Genomic DNA, 14,865 nt, shown 5'->3' on the forward strand with positions numbered 1-14,865 from the left:
TCAGCTGATGTACTTTGGGAACCCTTGGTGTGAAACTTGGGGACTTCGGTTAATAACTTTTAATTAATATCGTTTAACATTGTTTATACGCTACTGTATTAATATGCTCGTGTTCTTGGTGTTTTTTTCATTAGCTTTAATTGTTTTTATGTGATTTTTACGAAATGTTTGATGATGCCAATGAATTTTTCTGAGCCTTGAACGAAAATATTTCAAATGATAGGAACCATCGATAGTTTTTACTTTAATGTAACTACACTACACATTCGATGAAAAAAAGAAAAAATGTTTACTATCGGAAAATTAATTAATCATTTCGAGATTGTTTTTTTTCAAATTTGCAATATTTAATTTGGTTCTGAAAATTTGGATTTAAAATTTAATATTTGGAAGATTTGGAATTAAGTATGTACAAACCTAGGTACCCCCAAAATTTTCAAAAAAAAAAAAAAAAATCAAAGTAGATACATTTTGTCAGTAGCTTGATGAAATAAATAATACAAATAAAATTTCTTTCTCGCCGAAATAGATCACAGACTTACAAAAAATGTTATTTTTCATTACTTTGACGAAACTACCTTGAAAAAATCTTGAAACTTTTTTAAAAACGTAAATGTATCAAATAATTTTCCATTGCATGTGAACTGATATATGTACAAACAAGAAAAAATCCACCTCACACCTCCTTTTCTCCGAAATCGAGATAATTTTTTGATAAATGGTATTTTTCGTCTCATAAAATTTCATAAAAATTAATGTACCTAGGATTAAAAAGTTTTCAACATTTTTAAGAATAAATTCTAGATATTTTAAGTACGAGAATAAATTTTAGGTACTCATCAAAATAATTTCTAAAAAATATAATTTACTTGTACCTAATGTTAATCTATATGTTCTATTTTACCGAGAAAGAAATAGTTTGTCTTTCTAGCGAAATGCTCACAAGGAAGGATTTTAGGAGCTAATGTACATTTCTTCGAATTTTTTAAAAATGAAAAATGAGACAAATTGAGTGGTAAATAAAATGAAACTAAGTTCGCTATAAAAAAAAAAGAGAAAAACAAATTTATTCGTAAAAAATACATCATTTAACGTTGACGTTTTGAATTCGATTTCTTACTCTTGAACTGATTCTTGCCTTCATTGTTTCCCCGAAATTTCTTATTGGTTGGAAATTTCGCTTCGTTTTTTCTGCGGAAATTGTTATTGGATTGACTTTTACCTTCATTTCTTGATTGAAATTTCTTATTGGGTCGATTTTTTCCATCGTCTCTTCCTTGGAATTTCCTATTGGGTCGATTTTTTCCATCGTCTCTTCCTTGGAATTTCTTATTGGGTCGATTTTTACCGTCATCTCTTCCTTGATATCTCTTATTGCCACGATTGTTGCTGTCCTCTCTGGGTTGATACTTTTTAAATTTCTTTCCAGTATCCTGGGAATCTGCTTCAGTTTTCCTTTTTCGCCAACCGTATTCTTTCTTCTCTCCGGATCCGGATGGAGTTGCGAATACACCTGAGACAAAAACAAAAAATGTTATAGAAAACTAACGAGAGAAAATTTTTCAATTTTTTAGCAGTTCAATACCTTCGTCAGGATCTTCTCCGACTTCATCGCGGTAATATTGAATATCATCGTCGTTTTCTAAAAGTTCGCCGGTTTCTTCGAGATGTTTACGTTTCATTCCTTCGAGTGATTTTTGTTTATGAAGTTCTTTCATTTCTTGTTTCTTTTGAACGTTTTCTTCTTGAGCTGCTTTACGTTGCTCTTTAAGACGTCTGAGAGAAAAAAAATTGCATTCAAATAAGATGAAAATTCATCAATTACCAACGTCAATAATGGAGAGAAGAATTCAAAGTACCTCTTTTCTGCCAGTTTTTTACGAATTACTTGTTTCTCTTTTTCAGTTTTGTGAACTAATTCGTGGAATACTACTTCGCCGTTGAGTAATCCTTCTTCAACTTTGATCAACTAAAACAGAAGAATAATATGAATGATGCGCTGAAGTCTATTTTTCAGATAAAATTCGTCGAAGGTGATTAAAAAAATACCTGTAAGGTGAGTCTAGGTCCTAATTCACTTAATCTAATCGACGACTGTTGAGATACCACGTTACCTCGAGATGGTAATTTTTGAGGTACTTCGACGTGACTGACTGGGTCATCTTCCATCTCACTTTCAGATAACATACTCGGTCTACGAAGGAAATATTGATATAATAATACGCGTACGTTAAAATATACACTCTAAAAATATACTGAACGTACTTGGTAAGAAATTCGGAAATATCTTCGTATTTAGCAAGATTAGGAATTTTACTAGTTACTATTTTCTTAACACTTTTAGAAATACCAACGGGTACTGCTTTAATGGCATAATGTCTAAAATCAATTAATTTCGTCTCCGGATTATAATTGAACATAACACATCTCCTTATGTCTGATAATTTCACCTGTAAAAATACAACATAACGTGTAATATTAATCAGATACTACTTGAAAAATGATTCGTTCAAATCGTACGTACTTTAGTAACGTTAATGGTAGGAAACATGTTTTGGAAAACAGAAGCCATTAATTTGACATGCGATCCTTCGCCAGTAAAATTATTTAAAATCGCTAAAGGAGCATTGGTGAATAACTTCTTATTAGTCATTTGTTTCTTGAGAGTTGACAGTACGTCTCTGCCAAGCGAATAATTATGAATTCTGAACATTAAAGTTGGTCCATGAGGTAATCTAGCAATACGTAAATAAGGTCCGATTTCCGAGTTGGTGAATATTATCAAATGGGATACTTTCAAAGGACCCGATACCGCTACGAAATCTTTAATGGTGTTTCTCTTTTGAACCTGGAATACACGAGTGATTCAGTATGAAACAGTGAAAAGAAAAATGACGAATTGGTGAAGAAACGAATGAATTTACTTGTAACTGAGATGCTGTATAAGGATCCATAACTTTACGAAAATCTTTTTCTAGTTCTGAAATATATTTTCCTACGGTTCCTCGATGGATCACGAACGAATGAGGGGCTCGTTTCACTTCGTCTGGTTCTTCGTATTTCAATTTCACTGGCTTCTTTCTGTGCCTTTTTTGCTTCTGAAAATGAAATAAGAATGGTAAAATAAAGCACATTGATAATGGGCTGAAGTAAACGTGGATTACTTACCGTTTTAAAAGATACTTTCTTATTACGATGCTTACGTTTTGCTTTGCCCATGATGTTGTATTATTTAAAATAAATTCCAATATTTTTGAGCCGATATTTAATTACGAAATTTCAAAATGAAATATTCCACTAGCAAAATTTTTCTAATCAGAAAAACACGAAAAACAAAAAAGCACGTGTTTATAAAATTTACAACTGGATTGAAGAAAATGAATTTCTGAAATTTTCTGATCTGCGAAAACAACTTTAAAAACTGTACATTTGGTTCACCTTAAGGTATTCTTTCTCGATTCATTTTGAAAACGAAAATTGGTAGGTAAATGATTTCATACCTATTTGTCTGCGAAAAATTCTCTTTATCCAGGTTTGATGTGGTATAAAAAATCTATGGAAAAAATGAATTGATAAAAAAGTTTACAAACTGAATTTCAATTTCGAATTTGTTTGAGCGGTTGGTGATGGAATTTTGACGAATTATCCGTATATAATTAGGTAATCTTACGTGTAATTAATATTCTGGACTGAAAATTGTGACATCTAATTGACTATAAAACATTCACCATGAATGACCAATCGATTGTAGACAAGACTATGCGATCAGTTTTCGGTGAGTTGATGTTTATACCGGCATTTATCATGGTAATCCATCTCTTATGAACTTTTAATTCACTTTTTACATTTTACAGTCGGTAATATACCGTACGAAGTATCTGAAGAAAAACTAAAAGACATATTCAGCGAAGTTGGACCTGTACTTTCGTTCAAGTGAGTTCTTCTCTCAGCTACCAAGGTGCTCGTTGAGTTAGCAATTCTGAACTCATCGTTATTTTTGAATTGACAGATTGGTTTTTGATCGAGATTCCGGTAAACCGAAAGGTTATGGATTTTGCGAGTATAAAGATCAAGAGACAGCTTTGAGTGCGATGAGAAATCTGAATAATTACGAAATAGCCGGACGAAATCTTCGAGTTGATAATGCTTGTACTGAAAAATCTCGACTAGAAATGCAATGTGAGTTTATAATAATATTCTGAATTCTGATATAACAGATGTAATTTATTATGTAATTAAATGACATTTTAATGCGAATATTTTTACAGCATTAATGCAAAGTACGCAAGTTGAAAGCACGTACGGTGAATCTATCAATCCGGAGAAAGCTCCAGAAGTTATTAGTAAAGCTATTGCGACACTACCACCGGAGCAAATGTACGAATTAATGAAACAAATGAAGCATTGTGTTCAGGTAATCGAATTTATTTCAAGTTTTTGAGCTGTATTGAATGATTTTTAAAAATGTTGATCATTTTACAGAATAATCCTACGGAATCTCGAGACTTATTGTTACAAAATCCTCAATTGGCGTATGCTCTGTTACAAGTAATGATCGTTATGAAGATAGTTGACACGTCGACTGCTTTGGTTAGTATTATTGGTTCAAAAAAAACTCATCTGTATCGATTCACGTATCAAATTTATGATTAACTGTCCAGGCTATGTTACATCCGGTGAATGTAATCCCTCCTGTATTGCCATTATCAACTACCACTCCATCGACGGTGGTAAATAACGCAACATCGACTTCATCGTCATTTTCTGATACTCATCCAGTTTCATCGAGTGATCCGAAGACTTCATTTTGGAGTAACACGAATAACAAACCGTCCGGTCCTGTATCTAGTATGCCTTCAATTCAACCTCCGCCTCTGCCACCCATGGTCTCGAGTCAAGATATGGATATGCGTACACCGGATTTAAGTATGAGTAATCGGTTCAACGATCAAGATCTCAGAATACCTCCGATGCCTCCGTTTCCTCAACCTGAAATGTACGTAATCGAATCTGATTCCTTCTCAGTGGTTGAAGTGATCACTTTGGGTATTAATATTACAGCATCTGGTTTTCTTTGTAGGTTTAAAAGAGATCCTCGTTTACAAAATCAACAAATGCCCGATGGTATTGATATGAGACAGCCATTCCCTGGCTTAGTTCCTCCTCCGGGTAAGTCTTCGATGAGCATTTCGATCAATAATCGATTCAATTCTTCATCGCTTATCGTCATTCCGTAGGTATGATCCCGCCACCGAATATACCGTTGGGATTAATGCAAAGTATGCCCGGTGGTATGCCCGTCTTACCTCCTAACATGCCTAGAATGATGCCTCCACCGGGACCTATGCCACCTCTTTCTAGACCAACGCAACCTCACAGTGGATCTTCGTCTACGTCGGTGACCAGCGGTAGCGGTATCAAACCTCCTTCATTACCGACCGGTGGAAGTGATAGCGAAAAGGTGAATCATTACTCGATATAATTTCATTTTAAATTGTTCTAGAAATCGAAACTAACCTTGATTTGTTTCAGGCTGCTTTAATCATGCAAGTGTTGCAATTGACTGACGAACAAATCGCATTATTGCCGGTAGAGCAAAGACAGAGTATTTTAGTACTGAAAGAGCAGATCGCTAAAAGCGCTAAACGATAATTTGTTTGGAATTTCTTGTATTTTTTCAACATTCAGTTACCGCAGAAAAATATTTTCAGTTTATGGAATTATGACCGAAGTTTGACAGTTTGATTTTTGATTTTGACTTTGACTTTGAGAAGTTCGAGTGTGGATTTTTTTTGACCGGCTTGCCGGATTGAGTGACGACAGTGTTCTGCGATTATTTTCTTTACTTTCATTATTACCTCATTAGTCTTGTATATGTTTATTTATTATTATTTTTGCATTCTCCAAGAAATAAGTATCTTATTTTTTAGTTCTTTTTTTTCAATTAAATCACTTTTTATTTTTTTGAAACATTTTTACTTCTTTTACGCTTCCTTCATTACGTACACTAAATCAATCATATTTCGAGAATAATTAATGTTTAATTCAGACGAGGCCAAAATTCTCCATAAGAAAATGTTGGCCTCGCTTGAATCAAACGTCAATTAATCTTCTTTAACGTTCTATGTACAAAATAATAACCTATAGCTGAAAAAAAAAGTAAAAAACATATTGAATACATAAATTTAAAGTTAAATTAATTTGACATTAAGTAGAAGTAACATCTTTGTTCATTATTTACTTTAGATTTTTCGTCGCTGTGGAAACTTCAGGTTCTTTTAGAATAGCGTGTACGCAATCTTTTTCGATATTATGATTTTCAAAAATCTCACCCACCATGGCATGAAAAGCTTCTTCCATTTGTTTCTGACTTATCAGAGTATTTTCATATTTCTTTTCGCCTGTATGGTGCTCTAGTTAGTCCACACGCTGTTCATTGCATCTCCGATTTCGTAGGCATAATTTAATACTTCATCCAACTTATCAACAAAATCGATAAATTTTTTTCCAAAAAGTTTTTATCGACGTGATTTATTCGAAACATTTTAACTAAATTACGAAACCGGCAAATTGATCGTTTAAATCTTCTTTAGATAGTAGATAACCGTCGTAAAAAGTAATCATTGTCGTAATGATCGGTATTATTTTTATTTACTTCAGCAGCTATGGCTGTCCACTTTTTAATTTTGCCATATAATTCTGTCATGGTTGAAGACTGCGTTTTCCAAAACGTGTGTAATTCTTCGACTGTATTTTTAAGAGCGTCTGTAGGTATGCTTTTGACATGGAAATGTGCTTTACGTTAATGCAAAATATTTAAAAATTAGATGGTATCTCGTTCGTTATTCTTTAGGTTATTAAGTTCCGATTCTTCGAGACGAAAAATAAGATCCGCTGTGCGTATATCGATCATGGCTCTCTTGTAGAGAAAGCGCAGTTGACTTTATTCGGTGGGTGACTATTCTTTCTCTCTGACGTTCGAAACTTTGAATGACCTCATAAATCACTTAAGTTGCATATGTCATCCTTTATTTTCAAATCGCGATGTACTGTTGAGTAAATCTTTTATGGTATGTCGCAGTTGAGGACACAGTTTCAAGAATTCTACTTCTCGAAACACGTTTTCGTATGATACTTGAATACTGCTCCTGAAAAATACCTATAGGTAAGATCATTGATTGATACAAGTGAGACTGTGAGTTTTCACAAGCCTTTCGTCCTCCTTTCGCTCGGACATCGACCTTCAGGAAATAAGGCAAAAAAAAACAAGTTGATGTCATTGCAGCTCAATCGCTTTTTTCGTTTTTTTTTTATTTTTTTATTTTTTGAATAGTAATGTTAATAATGACATCAACTTGTTTTTTTGGGCTTGTTTCCTGAAAGTCAACTTGTGAGGAGAATATCTCAATTATGAACTTACGACTTTCGGTGTCTCTGATTTCCGTGTCTTTTTGCTGTAGATCGCCTGTCAGTTTCGATAGTTCGTAGTTTAAGTTCTGTAGGCACATAATTGTCTCTGGTCTTCACTGAATTTGAATTTTTCCGATGATTTTTGCTGTAGATCGCATTTCAGTTTCGATAGTTCGTAGTTTAAGTTCTAATACTTATCGAGGTACCAACCGACTTATTAAAATTCTTTCTGCAAGGAATTTTCTCGAAGACGAAGAGAGATACATAAATGCAAGATAACTATATACGTATGATAGTAGAAAATTTTCAAACTGATCTCTTTTCTCGATCTATAGGTATTTTAATTTTCTTAATTAATATGGGTTAATTTGATTATAATCTATACTTTATCTACATACCTACTTAATTGAAAGTTGAAACCTTCAAAAATCTTCTAAAGCATGTATATAAAATCTTACTGAAACATGTAGAAGGAATGTGCAGTAACTGCAGTAGCGTACTAGCCAAGGGAGGCGAAGGGGGCCATCATCCCCCTTACGAGCGAAAATTTAAAATATAACATGCAAAAATAGACGTTTTTTGGATCGATTTTTTCGAAAAAATTTCGCTCTCGGTTCGCTCAAGCAGTAGGTAATTTTACTCTCATTATTATGAAATCATCACATGTCACGAAAGGTTTTCTGAAAATTACCTCTAATTTTTTACTTTTCATTTCTAAAAATCTGATTTAGCCCCCTACTTGAGAAAATTCTGGCGACGCCACTGGGAGTGTGTAATATATTGTACTTTCTTCGTACCTAGTCGATTAAAACATTTCTTCGTGCAACGTAATAATGTATATCGGTCAATTCGTGTGTATTTTAGTAAATTTGTATATTTTTGATGCGACCAACTACAGCTTCCAGTCATTAGAAAGATTTAAATTCAATCAAAACCAGACAGAATATGTTATAAATATAAAAAATCAGATTATGAAACTTGATGCCAACTTATCCAAAGTGAATAGCGCCTTGAAACAAAAAGAAGCCATCATAATACAGAAAGAAAGAGAAATCAGTGATCCTATGTCGGCAATCGTAAGTTAATAAGTAGTCGTTTTAAATTTTAAAGTTTGCTCGAATTTCATTAAGTACCTACTCATTTATTTTTAAATTTAAAAAAAAATTATATTTCATTAATAATTAGATTTTAATTTTTAAAAAAAGGATTTCAAATTATTATAAAATTTTAATTTAAAAAAAAAAATATATTTTCATTTTTTCACATTATATTTAAATTTATATAGGTACCTACCTTTTAATTTAAAAAAAAAACAACATTTTTTTGAAACACTCATTGTATTTACCTTCTTAATATTTTTCAGAACCGATGGTCCCTTCTGATAAATTTTACAATCTTCAAAAACAGAGTAAAATATTATGATAATTTGCTTCGTGAAGTCGCATTTTTACAAATTTGTCCTCAATTACTACACACCATGAAAGATCTGCTTAATAATGATACAATTGATACAGCTCGATTCAAAAAGAAAGGACCAAATTTGTATCAAACGATTTTCAACGATACTCATGCAATATGCGGTAAAGAACGGAAACATATTAGATTCGAGTTCACTAGAAAACAAACATGGGCCATTTACATACATTGGATGGTATTTCGCGTAGACGATTCCGAGCTTAATAACCTTGCCAATTCGTCACATCCTTCAGTATCTAAATGCTTCGCATCGCTGCAAACCTCCTTCAAATATCAGATACACAGAACATCGCCATATTCTTCAGTTTCTAAATGCTTAGCATCGTTGCAAACCTCCTTCGAAAGTCAGAAACGCAGAACATCTTTGAAGGACGTAATCTCGGAATTGTATTCGTTTTGGGAAGCACGAACATCGCTCATGACTTTTCTGAGTAGGCAATTTCATAAATGGAAGGCGATCATTGCTGAAGTCAACGTCGATACAGTCCATTATGGTGATAGTTATTTTTTACGCAGATTGCTACCTGATGTAGAAATAAATAATGAATTCCTCAGTCTCGCAATTTGGCTGATGTTTCGAATCAATTATGCCGAAGATGTCGAGCTCTTTAATGAGTATAATTGTACTGAACTCGCGGATTATGTTTACAAATTGAATGCAGTGTTGAATTATGCCTATGAAATGGGGGATGCAATGGATAGTTCGTGGAGTAAAGTGAATTCGAATCTAAAAGAGGCTTACGATGTTATTACGGTTCTGGAAGGACGTGCTTTTCGTGCGTTGAAATTGGATATTTTTATGGATAATGGATTGGAAAAAACATGTTTTCGAGCCATATTAGATAGTAAGCCGTTTAATAAAACTCTTCTTGAAATGTACACCATGGGTGCCATGTTGCCAGAATCGAAAGAGAACGATTTAATATTAGTATAGATATGAAGTACTATTTACATTCGCCTAATTACTCACCTTGAAATACAAATTAGTTTTCTGTTACCTACTTTACGTTTTAACAATCTAAAAATATGTACAAACCTACTTATTGCTACTCGCAGTCAATATAGGTACCTATTAAACATTGGACCAAATTCAGCAAAAAACTTCATTTTGGGTAGAAAGTTACCCAAAAAAATTTTTAGCTCTGAAGATGCCTCTGGAGGTGCACAAATATTTCTCATTAATTAAGCCAAAATATTGAAAGGTGATATTCCCGAAACTGGGGAAATATTTTGTGAAGTAAAAGTGCCAATTTTTTTGACATTACTACCAATTTTAAAAAATTTAGAAAAATAGCCTAAAACTTATAGAAAATTTTCGATAGTTCGTAGTTTAACTTCTAATATGTCGACCTAGGTACCAATCGACTTATTAAAATTCTTTTCGCAAGGAATTTTCTCGAAGACGAAGAGAGTTACATAAATGAGAGATCTGCTTATAAGAGTAGAAAACTTTCAAACTAATCTCTTTTCTCAATCTATAATATTTCAATTTTCTTAATTAATGTGAGTTAGTTTGATAATAATCTACACATTATCTACATAATTGAAAGTTGAAAACCTTCAAAAGTCTTCTGAAAGGATATGTATACAAAATCTCATTGAAACACGTAGACGGAACGTACAAAGGCGTAGCCAAGGAGGGCGAAGAAAGCCACTGCCTCCCCGCCCCCTCCTTTCGAGCAAAAATTTAAGATACAATATTTATGCAAAAATAGACTTTTTTTGTTTTTTGAACTCATTTTTTCAAAAAAATGTCGCTCTCGGTTTCCCTGATCGAGCGGTTATTTACCTTCATTTTCATTAAATCATCACGTATCCCTATACTTTTTTTTTGAAGGCAAATTTCGTCTTTTGATTTCAATTTTTTAATATTTCTTGACTTGAGACTTATATCTAGCTATATTTTATGACGTCACCCCTGGGAAGTGGGAATTGTACATGGTTGATGAAAACTAAACATTTCTTCGTGCAACGTAAAATGTACACAATCGTTCGATTCGTGTGTGTTTTAGCAAATTTGTATATTTTTGATGCGACTAACAACTATAGCTTGCAGTCATTAGAAAGATTTAAATTCAATCAAAACCAGAGATATTATGTTATAAATTTGAAGTATCAGATTTTGGAACATAAAGCCAACCTATCCCACAAAAGTTTCGCTTTAAAACGAAAAAACTTCACTATATGGCAGAAAGAAAGAGAAATCAATGATTCTAAATCAAAAGTGGTAAGTTGATAGTTGTTTTAAATTTCAAGGCTTGTTCAAATTTCATTAGATAAGTACTCATTTATTTTTAAATTTAACAAAGAAAAATGTATATTTAATTCGGGCCGAGCACGAAGCATCAAGCGGGAGACCGCATGAAATTTCACTTTTTTTCTTATAAAAACATCTTAATTTTTTCAATTAATTTTTGAAACACGTAAATTTCAAACAAATGTTGCCTAGAAATTATTTTTTTCCTTAAATAATGTAAAATTTCAAGTGGCCTCCCGCTTGAGTTCCCGCTTGCCTTATCAGCATGCTCGGCCCGAATTAATAATTGGATTTTAATTTTTTTTTTAAAGATTTTAAATTATTAAATAAAATTTTAATTTAAAAAATGACTACCTAATTATATTTTATTTTGTATAATCTATATTTCAATTTATATTATTGATAATAATTTTAAATTTTTTTTAAAAAATTAAAAAAACTCATTATATTTATACCTTGTTAAATTTTTCAGAAACAATGGTCCATTCTAGCATCCTATACAATCTTTAAAAGCAGAGTAACATTTTACGATAATTTGCTTGGTGAAGTCGCATTTTTACAAATTTGTCCTCAATTACTACACACCATGAAAGATCTGCTTAATGTTGCAGCTCGATTCAAAAAGAAAGGGCCAGATTTTTATCAAAACATTTATAACGACACTCAAAAAATTGTGGGTAAACAACGGAAACGGATTAGATTCGCGTTTACTAGAAAACAAACATGGGACATTTACATACATTGGATGGTATTTCGCCTAGACAATTCCGAACTCAATAACCTTGCCAATTCGTCATATTCTTCAGTTTCTAAATGCTTTGCATCGCTGCAAACCTCCTTCGAAAGTCAGAAACACAGAACATCTTTGAAGGACGTAATCTCGGAATTGTATTCGTTTTGGGAAGCACGGACGTCGCTCATGACTTTTCTGAGTCGACAATTTCATAAATGGAAGGCGATCATTGCTGAAGTAAACGCAGATACAGTCCATTATGGTGATAGTTATTTTTTACGAAGATTGCTACCTGATGTAAAAATTAATAATGAATTCCTCAGTCTCGCAATTTGGCTGATGTTTCGAATCAATTATCCTGAAGATGTCGAGCTCTTTAATGAGTATAATTGTACTGAACTCGCGGATTATGTTTACAAATTGAATGCAGTGTTGAATTATGCCTATGAAATGGGGGATGCAATGGATAGTTCGTGGAGTAAAGTGAATTCGTACCTGAAACGGTTTCATGATACTGTTACGATTATGAAAGAATACGCTTTTCGTACGTTGGAATGGGATATTTATTGGAATAATGTCTTCATTGGCTGGGGAACAGCATGCTTTCAAGCCATATTAGATAGTAAGCCGTTTAATAAAACGCTTCATGAAATGTACAACATTGGTACCATGTCGCAAGAGTCGAAAGAAAACAACTTACTATTGGTATAGATAGATAGCCTACCTAATGTGATTAATTTTTCCGCATTATGTAAGTAATTTAAGTATTTATATCCATCCTAATTACTCACCTTAAAATACAAAATTAGTTTTTTTTTGTAGGTACCTACTTTCCTTTTCAACAGTCTAAAAATACTTATTGCTATACTCGCAGTTAATACATACATTAAACATTTACATTAGAGTTCATCCTGAAAAAATCTGCGGATTTGGACCAAATCCATCAAAAAAAACTTCACTTAGAGTACCTAGAAAGTTACTCAGGAAAAATTTTAGCTCAGAAGATACTCCTGGAAAGGAGGTTTGAGCCCTCTAAGAGAGAAAATTTTGAAAAAATCGCGTATTTTTCGACTTACGATCTCTGATTTTTGGAAACAGCTTTATAAAAAAAAATCAAAAGTGTCCTGTTCACGAGAAAATTTTGAAATTCGCACGAATCGTTGTACGTCTAAAACCAACCCCCCCCCTCTTCAAAATTTGGCTGTTTCAAACCATTCTGAAGCATCCCCAGGAATCTTTCAATTTTTTGACTACCCATTCCAATATTCCCTTATACATACAAAAGCATGCCAAAAAACACACTTGAGGTTTTCGCATAGTAATCAACTACTGGATTCAAATATTAAGGATAAACGCGTTAAACAGGTTAAGTACCTATGTATAAGGCACAATTCGATTTTTAGCTGCTCCAGTCAATTTCCACGTCTTCTAGAGACGTTTCAATATTCTGGACAACTCGAAAATCGCGCTGGAGGCTCCTTAATTGCTCGAAACTATGAGATTCGGATTCGGATGTTATTATCACTTATCAGTTTCCGGACTTATTTTCTGGATTTTCATTTTTCACAATCTTTACAGCTCAAATACGTAGTTATCAAAAAAAAAAAAAAAAAAACTCATAAATCACTGCTGGTCTGGTTAGGGCACTACACAACATTGTATAGTGCCCTAGTCTGGTCAATTTAGGATTTTCAAAAATTCGCTAGAATTCGAAAAATGAATTTGGGCAGCTGAAATTTTGGTTATGAGGGTTTCAGTTTTTTCATTTTCAGCTTCAGACCATACTTCTTTCCAAAAATCGTGGTCCCACTCTCCCACTGCATTGAAAATTGAAATAAGAAAATGAACGTCTCGAGTAGTGGTTCCCTTGAAAGTAGAAAAAAAAAACAGTTGAAAAATGAAAATTGAAAACCAACTACGTAATAATTTGACAGAGGGCAGATTGGCCCCACTGCCGTAAGGTAGTGCTTATGTTATGAACCCCTTATATTGAAAATATTGGTAACGTCTGAACTACTTTAGGAAATAGGCTAAGTACAAATATATACGCGACATACTCGCGCATACAAGGCGGCACACAGTGGGATGTGAAAATATTTAGGAGGAAAAAAATTGAAAGTTGGGGTATAGGGGTTTTTTGATGCGCTGAACACGATTTTGAAGGTATTTTTACTCAAAACCCCAAAGGGGGGTAGGGGGAGGGGGTAAAAACTCAAAATTTTGAACATTTTCATGTGAGGTGTCTAAATCTAGGTTTTTTGATGCGCTGAACACGATTTTGAAGATATTTCCACTCAAAACCATAAGGAAGTGGCAGGGGGAGGAAGTAAAAACTCGAAATTTTGAAAATTTGTGGATGTCTGTATAATCTAGTCAAATTAGCTCATATGAGAACTCAACTCGGAATAAATTGGGGGAAACATTTTTTTTTATGCTAAAATGCTCAGAATGGTGTCCTAAATGACATACTAAAACCCACCTTAAATCCGCGTGGAGCTTCTCCCCCCAGACCCACATTTGTGCCGCCTAGCACAGTTTTTCGCGATTTTCTCGCGAGGAGTTGATTTTACGTCGAAAGTAGCTTTATTTTTGTGTTCTGCGTCAAATTTCCGATCTAGTGATATATGAACTGTCCTTCTACCTCCAAGGGGAGTGGGGCTAGAACCATTCAAAAATAAGGGAGGTTTCCTGAAAAATACATAACGGCTATAGACGCCTAAGAGGGGTGAAATGGTCCCCGAAAGCGTTCGAGTTGATATTAGCATGGAAGATGGGTACCATTGAGAAACTTTCCACTAAGGATATATGTACATAACATACTGAAAAATTTTCAAAATCGGTTAAAATGGGGCTGAGAAAAGTGTTATTGAAATTAGTGGAGAGGATGTGGATCTGAAATTTTTCACGCGGAAGTTTCTCAATGGTACCCATCTTCTATGCTAATATCAACTCGAACGCTTTCGGGGACCATTTCACCCCTTTTAGGCGC

General features: G+C 33.5%; 3 protein-coding genes and 1 long non-coding RNA gene across 5 annotated transcripts; 2 read left to right on the top strand and 2 right to left on the bottom strand.

The window, feature by feature from the left end:
- Window positions 1-1,035: 1,035 nt before the first annotated feature.
- On the bottom strand, window positions 1,036-3,332 carry ppan (Brix domain-containing protein peter pan). Its single transcript, XM_065351971.1, has 8 exons — window positions 3,169-3,332; window positions 2,925-3,098; window positions 2,525-2,848; window positions 2,266-2,450; window positions 2,050-2,194; window positions 1,860-1,969; window positions 1,586-1,776; window positions 1,036-1,513 (listed from the first exon to the last, which is right to left on the bottom strand). The coding sequence occupies exons 1-8, from the start codon at window positions 3,217-3,219 to the stop codon at window positions 1,089-1,091; spliced, it is 1,605 nt and encodes a 534-aa protein (XP_065208043.1). The 5' UTR covers window positions 3,220-3,332; the 3' UTR covers window positions 1,036-1,088.
- Window positions 3,333-3,561: 229 nt separating this feature from the next.
- On the top strand, window positions 3,562-5,970 carry LOC135836902 (cleavage stimulation factor subunit 2-like). Its single transcript, XM_065351973.1, has 9 exons — window positions 3,562-3,775; window positions 3,855-3,933; window positions 4,010-4,179; window positions 4,269-4,414; window positions 4,483-4,590; window positions 4,662-4,996; window positions 5,081-5,169; window positions 5,238-5,461; window positions 5,533-5,970. Exons 1-9 carry the CDS (start codon window positions 3,730-3,732, stop codon window positions 5,650-5,652), a joined length of 1,317 nt encoding a protein of 438 aa, XP_065208045.1. The 5' UTR covers window positions 3,562-3,729; the 3' UTR covers window positions 5,653-5,970.
- LOC135836904 (uncharacterized) lies at window positions 5,684-7,556 on the bottom strand. Its single transcript, XR_010557096.1, has 2 exons — window positions 7,421-7,556; window positions 5,684-7,148 (listed from the first exon to the last, which is right to left on the bottom strand). It is a non-coding gene; the product is annotated as an uncharacterized LOC135836904 (long non-coding RNA).
- Window positions 7,557-7,699: 143 nt separating this feature from the next.
- LOC135836903 (uncharacterized) lies at window positions 7,700-12,697 on the top strand. Of its 2 annotated transcripts, XM_065351974.1 has the most exons (3): window positions 7,700-8,486; window positions 8,774-11,113; window positions 11,616-12,697. In XM_065351974.1, exons 2-3 carry the CDS (start codon window positions 10,793-10,795, stop codon window positions 12,585-12,587), a joined length of 1,293 nt encoding a protein of 430 aa, XP_065208046.1. In that variant the 5' UTR covers window positions 7,700-8,486; window positions 8,774-10,792; the 3' UTR covers window positions 12,588-12,697. The 2 variants fall into 2 exon arrangements, with proteins under 2 accessions (XP_065208046.1, XP_065208047.1); XM_065351975.1 differs by lacking the exon at window positions 11,616-12,697 and having other exon boundaries at window positions 7,846-8,486.
- The last annotated feature ends 2,168 nt before the right edge of the window (window positions 12,698-14,865 follow it).

Source organism: Planococcus citri, chromosome 2 (genome assembly GCF_950023065.1).
Source record: "Planococcus citri chromosome 2, ihPlaCitr1.1, whole genome shotgun sequence".
Classification (NCBI taxonomy): Eukaryota; Metazoa; Arthropoda; class Insecta; order Hemiptera; family Pseudococcidae; genus Planococcus; species Planococcus citri.

Excerpts from the sequence above, each read along its gene's own strand:
- ppan (XM_065351971.1), bottom strand. The coding sequence starts at position 3,219 with ATGGGCAAAGCAAAACGTAAGCATCGTAATAAGAAAGTATCTTTTAAA. Across the intron at positions 3,099-3,168 it reads AGAAAGTATCTTTTAAAACG|AAGCAAAAAAGGCACAGAAA; the intron begins GTAAGTAATCCA and ends TTTCATTTTCAG. Across the intron at positions 2,451-2,524 it reads CTACCATTAACGTTACTAAA|GTGAAATTATCAGACATAAG; the intron begins GTACGTACGATT and ends GTATTTTTACAG.
- LOC135836903 (XM_065351974.1), top strand. The coding sequence starts at position 10,793 with ATGACGTCACCCCTGGGAAGTGGGAATTGTACATGGTTGATGAAAACT. Across the intron at positions 11,114-11,615 it reads ATGATTCTAAATCAAAAGTG|AAACAATGGTCCATTCTAGC; the intron begins GTAAGTTGATAG and ends TAAATTTTTCAG.
- LOC135836902 (XM_065351973.1), top strand. The coding sequence starts at position 3,730 with ATGAATGACCAATCGATTGTAGACAAGACTATGCGATCAGTTTTCG. Across the intron at positions 4,180-4,268 it reads ATCTCGACTAGAAATGCAAT|CATTAATGCAAAGTACGCAA; the intron begins GTGAGTTTATAA and ends ATATTTTTACAG. Across the intron at positions 5,462-5,532 it reads GTGGAAGTGATAGCGAAAAG|GCTGCTTTAATCATGCAAGT; the intron begins GTGAATCATTAC and ends GATTTGTTTCAG.